The 6000-nt window shown below is 41.3% G+C and overlaps 1 protein-coding gene across 1 annotated transcript; it reads left to right on the top strand.

Moving 5' to 3' along the window:
* Positions 1–303: 303 nt before the first annotated feature.
* On the top strand, positions 304–1281 carry LOC133133471 (olfactory receptor 1496-like). Its single transcript, XM_061249570.1, has one exon. The coding sequence runs from the start codon at positions 304–306 to the stop codon at positions 1279–1281; it is 978 nt and encodes a 325-aa protein (XP_061105554.1).
* The last annotated feature ends 4719 nt before the right edge of the window (positions 1282–6000 follow it).

The following is a 6000-nucleotide window of genomic DNA, read 5'->3' as shown; positions in this document are numbered from 1 at the left end:
ACTTTTTTATACGTCGCTCTCGATAAGAGCGTCTGCCAAATTCCATTAATGTAATGTAATGTAATATACACACCGTGAGCACTTTATTCGGTATTTATTAGACTTATTTTTTTAGACTGATTAAGTCTTCTTCCGCTGTAGTTATAACTATAGTCCAAATCAACGAATCGGCTGGTAGGCTACGGAGCATAGCCAGAATTTACAGGTGGTTGTATATTTGAATTGATTTTCATTCATTTGTTTCTCTCTCAGGACCCTGAGGAAAAGCAGCCACACGGAGGTCCTGACCGCCGCACGCGTGCAATGGGAATTCTCTCAAATTCCATCGCAAACGACTCCATCATTACACCGGTGGGATTCTACGTTATTGGTTTCAGGGATTTAAAGTTTGCAGATGTATATTCTATTTTCCTGATTTTCGTTTATATTGTAACGGTTTTGTGTAACTCATTTATTGTTACCATTATATGGATGGATCATCGGCTACACACTCCAAAGTACATCGCGGTGGCTAATTTAGGCGTTGTTGATTTGATATGCAGTACATCCTTTATTCCTAGTACAATTAAGACTGTTTTCACGAGAGATACCTTCGTGTCCTACAATGCATGTTTGACACAGATTTTTTTCTATAACGGTTTTACGTCATTAGAGTCGATTTCCCTCAGCGTCCTATCATATGACAGGTTAATTGTGATATGCTTCCCACTGAGGCATAATTCTATTAACACCCCCACAAGCATGATCAGTATTATTGTAATTCTTTGGTCTGTTTTTACCGGCGTCATGGTGTTCATAGTCTTCACGTTGACACAACTGTCTTATTGTGCTTCGCTAACTGTGCATCAATTTGCCTGTGACTATGTGGCCGTGTTTTATCTATCCTGCAATGACAATGCATTGCAGTGGACCGCTGCCTCCACAATCGCTATACTGCTCACGTTTGGGCCGCTCAGTGTAATTCTCCTGTCATACGCCTGTATTTTAAGAGCCCTGTTTAGAATGAAAAGTGTGGAGAACAGGAGCAAAGCACATGCAACGTGCACAGAACATCTCATTTTAGTGGCAATTTTCTACGTGCCGACCATAATGCTGTACCTAATTGAACTTTTCTCATTCCATGTCGATGCAAATGTAAAAATGGTGAGCTTGTCATTAGCTTCCTGCATCCCGTCCTGTCTGAATCCCATTGTGTATTCCCTGGCAACCAAAGAAATCAGGAACAGAATACTGGCTATGCTCCAGAAAGTCAAAGTAGCAGTGTGGGCTGGACAGACATAGAGCCAAAGGTTACACTTTCAAATGAAAAACATCAATTTATTAATTTATTTTTAATAAAAAACTCAATTGCGCGAGCACGTGATGTGATGTTATCTGTGCAGTACAGCAGGCAAGAATGGTCACTTTCTGTTAAGCATTGTGCGTGATGCAGGGCAAAAGCAACACCTGACGTGCGTTCAAGCCCGCAAGCGTTCGCGGCGAACTATGTTTTCAGCAAACGATTACTGTTGAACGATTTTAACTGAACATTCCATTTAGTTCCCCACCAACGCGTTTTTTATACAAGCAGAACAATGCCATCTAGCTGATTTGTTGCTTACTTGTCATTTCTTTTATTTACTTATTTATTTATTTATTAAAGTTTGTGATAACTGCCAAATAATTGTCAACTTTTGTTCTCTCTGCGTTTTCCCCATTGGCAGTCATTTTTGTTCGCTGCACACTACCTTTTCAAACTGTTAACTAACATTAGCTAATGTTTTTGACGAACAGAAAAAAGGTTGAATATGCTGGTGAACGTTAGCCATTTTGAACGCACGTTAGGAGATGTTTTATTTTCTTTCATTTTGGGGGTGGCGGGGGTGTCATGTAATCTATTGTTAGGGAACCATACAAGCATATGCAAGACAGTGGGTTTTCCTGCACTATCGTGATTTATTTGCTACTTATTGAGGATAATTTGGCCTAGATATTTCCCAGTTTGATCACTAGGCTATGACTGAGCTAGCCGGCTAGCTAGGTAGCAAGTGGTCTATTGCTCCAGCCAAAAACTGCGCAGAGTTTCCTTAAACTAGCTGGCTAGTAACCATGTTATTCTTACAATAAAATCCACCTGTTACCACCTTCGCATTCACTGTCCTCAAGCCCTCAAAAGCCCCAGGGGGCAATCCCACTACAGCAACACCAACAGGAACATGATGAAAAACGATTAGTCCCCAAGATTACTATAATATGGGGATCATAAAAAATAATTGTACGCCCTTCTTGTCTGCAGACATACTAAGACTCCAGCGGGTTACTCTTTCATTGATAAACCCTACACAACTGGCTGAGGCCGTGGTGTTGTTGTCTATCGCTGTTGTTACCATAAGAGCCATCTCGTCTTTGAATGACTTGCTTTTAAACTGCCTGGTTCTCAACCACAACCTCTTACAGTCCTAATAATATAATGCCCTCTCAAGACTGTGTTCCTTGCTGAGGTTTTTTCACTACTGACCTTTGTCCATGCTATGTCTCTAATGTACTTCTGTTGAAGGATTTAAAAAAATTATTAATAATAACAATTTGTTATTTAGCTGACGCTTTCATCCAAAGCAATCTTGCTGCGATGTCACTGCTGATTTTATGTCTCTGCTCGACTGTCTTGATATCAAACACGGTTACTTTCCCATTCACAATAAAGGTCAAAGGTCATATGCTGGACTGGGTGTGTTCCTCTGGTCTAGCACTACAGGGGCGGCCTGTAGCGTAGTGGTTAAGATAAATGACTGGGACACGCAAGGTCGGTGGCCCTAATTCCGGTGTAGCCACAATAAGATCCACGCAGCCATTGGGCCCTTGAGCAAGGCCCTTAACCCTGCGCTGCTCCAGGGGAGGATTGTCTCCTGCTTAATCTAGTCAACTGTATGTCGCTCTGGATAAGAGCGTCTGCCAAATGCCAATAATGTAATGTAGTACCCTCCAATAATATCAGCAATGGTCTTCCTACTTCTGACCACAAAGTTATTCTCTTTGAAATTTCTGTCCGACTGTCTTTTGAGAAATGTAAACGCACCGTGTTCTTCAGAAACGTGAAACACATAAAGCCGGATGATTATATGCTGCATATTACTGCAAGAGGTTATTCTGTGAAGAATAACCTCCTCTCTAAGACACTAGCGCCTCGAGAAAATGCGCATAGTGTCTTTCAGCAACACTACACCCAAGTAACCCTAGTACACCCTCAAGCTCCACGTTCAATTGAATTATCCTCTGACCTTAGATTGTCTCTCCAAGAAGACAGGCCATGGTCTCCAAGCCATGCCTACTCTGATTGCAGATCTGCCCTTATGGTTGCCAAATACTCTTACTAAGCCAACATAATTTATTCTTGTGTTTCTTGGTTTTCTTTGGGGAAAAAAACCCCCCATCAGTTTCAAAATGATTGGAACCCCTACAAATTATAATAAATAAAATCAATGCGCTACATTTCTGTCCTCAGACACGTATTTAATGTTCAATTAAAATATTTATCGGAATATTTATAATATTTATAAATCTTATTTGAATGCTTGACTTAAATGCTCATTTCATTCCATAGCATTTATACATTGTGCCGACCAACCCCATAATGTGTGCCATCCAACCCTGTGTTGGGGGTACTTGGCACAAGGGCGCAAAATAACTTTAATAATTACCAGTCACCTACATTTACAAAACATTTGTGGATATTTGCATGTGCTTTTATGACTGAGACCTTATATTTGCTACTGGTTAGACTATTACCAGATAATTATGCCAGAGAAATAGAGCGAGGGAACCATGCCCAGTCTCCCCTAATATTTTACAAATGTTTTAAATAAATTATTTCATGTTTAGATAAAGTAAATATTCTGAAATAAATAATGTATTTATACCACCAGATTTCTAAGCAAAAACGGCCTATGAAAATGTTCCCATGCAAATGTGTAGACGGCAACACGGCAGCCATAGTGTATGTCGGTCTGGACGGTGTAAACTGCGACCTCATCACTGCCTCAATTGGTACCAAAGGGATTATAAATTTGACAGCCAATGGAGGGAAGTTGCGAATGCTAATTATGTCCCAGAAGAATCCCTGTGTTCACACACACAAGGTAAGATAAATTCCGCAGTTTGAGTGGAGAAGCGCATTTGACTATCGGGTTACTCTGACCTATGCAGAGGAGAACTGGTGAGTAGCGTTTTCCTGCTCCGCATTTTTCTCAGTTGATTCAGACGACAGAACACGTCGTGTACATGAAATAGACACAGTTTGTTCACAAAATGCAATATCCAAAGGGTATAGACCTGCTCGAAAACACCAAATCCAATTCGTTGTCCGGGTTGCTTGCTGTTCACTAAAAGTGGAAGTTTTCTGGAAAGCATACAGGCATTGTCAAGCAAAATAATCGTGTTCTTATTTTATTTATTTTTTTGCTCTCGGTTTTTTTTTTTTTTTGGGAGAGGGGCTTCTAGTTAACAAGCATAACAGCGAAACAAGCAAGATATGCAATCCACAGCTTAAGCACTTGTGCTATGACTTTTCCGCCATGTTCGTGGCCACATACAATTACATCAGGTCATACAACATACAATGCATGCATGACGGTTCGTTCTTCATTGAAAAAACGTTACGTTACTGTCAGCTTCGACCAAACTCTAGAGACTGTTGTGCGTGAAAATCAAAGGAGATCAGCAGTTTCTGAGATACTCAAACGATCTTTTCTGACACCAACGATCATTCCGGTCAAAGTAACTTTCTTCCCTATTCTAACATTTGGTCGGAAAAAGCTGAACCTCTTGACCACGTCTGCATGCTTTTATGCCTTCAGTTGCTGCCACATGATTGGTTGATTAAATATTTGAATGAACAAACTGGTGTACAGGTCTACCTAATTAATTGCTCACGGGGTGTACACGCTTTACAATTGATGCGTCTCTCTCTCTCTCTCTCTCTCTCTCTCTCTCTCTCTCTCTCTCTCTCTCTCTCTCTCTCTCTCTCTCTCTCTCTCTCTCTCTCATCTCTCTCTCTCTCTCTCTCTCTCTCTCTCTCTCTCTCTCTCTCTCTCTCTCTCTCTCATCTCTCTCTCTCTCTCTCTCTCTCACTCTCTCTCTCTCTCTCTCTCTCTCTCTCTCTCTCTCTCTCTCTCTCTCTCTCTCTCTCTCTCTCTCTCTCTCTCTCACACACACACACACCAACGGCGACAGGCCGCCGGGGTCTAGTCGGGGGCAATTGGGAATTTCTGACTACCAGACGATTGCTCTTACCTCCGGAGCCTACTGCATGATTGCGGTATTTGCCGTTCGACTGTAAAAAACGACAAAACGACTTCCGACCTTTACATACTTTAGGTTATTAAAAATATATAGCCCTACTTCGAATAAATAATGTTCTCCGCGTTTCTGCGTGGGTTTCCTCCGGGTACTTCCGGTTTCCTCCCATCATCTGTTTCTCGCTCGGGGCCCAGATTAATTCAGTTATGTTACTATGTTTTAAAATATGTCTGTGAAGCCGCAGTAGTCTGTAAGTATTTTGGCTCTATACTCCATCACATTGGATGTGTTCTGTACTATTTCTATGCACAGTCCCTTCATTTTAGGGAACCAAAAGTAATTGCCATCTTGCCATCACTATTGTCTTCAATCTTGGTCTCTTCTGTCCACACAAGCATTTTTTTCAGAACTGTGCAGACTCTTTTTGTCAGGGGTTTCCTGCTCATTTTCCAGGCAGTATCGTTTTTCGGGCTCACACGCAGATTGCAGCCTTAGTTAATTGGTTTCCTGGTGCAGTTTAATTACTAACCAATTATCTGTTATTGGTAGGCGGGCTGTACCCAATTTAAGACTCACTGTCCCTCCGCTCTGTGCTTCAGGTAACGCTTCAAGGTTTTCTTAATTATTTTCTTTCATCCATTAAGTCAAAATAGACTTGTGCCAGGTTTTCAGTACTATTTTAGTTGGTGTTTCGCCAGGGAGTTTTCTGTCCTGTTTTCTGTTTTC

Source organism: Conger conger, chromosome 7 (genome assembly GCF_963514075.1).
Source record: "Conger conger chromosome 7, fConCon1.1, whole genome shotgun sequence".
In the NCBI taxonomy this organism is placed as follows: domain Eukaryota; kingdom Metazoa; phylum Chordata; class Actinopteri; order Anguilliformes; family Congridae; genus Conger; species Conger conger.
The sequence above is the reverse complement of the archived record's forward strand: the minus strand, read 5'-3'. Positions and strand labels throughout refer to the sequence as shown.

Coding starts and splice junctions, on each gene's coding strand:
- LOC133133471 (XM_061249570.1), top strand. CDS start 304: ATGGGAATTCTCTCAAATTCCATCGCAAACGACTCCATCATTACACCG.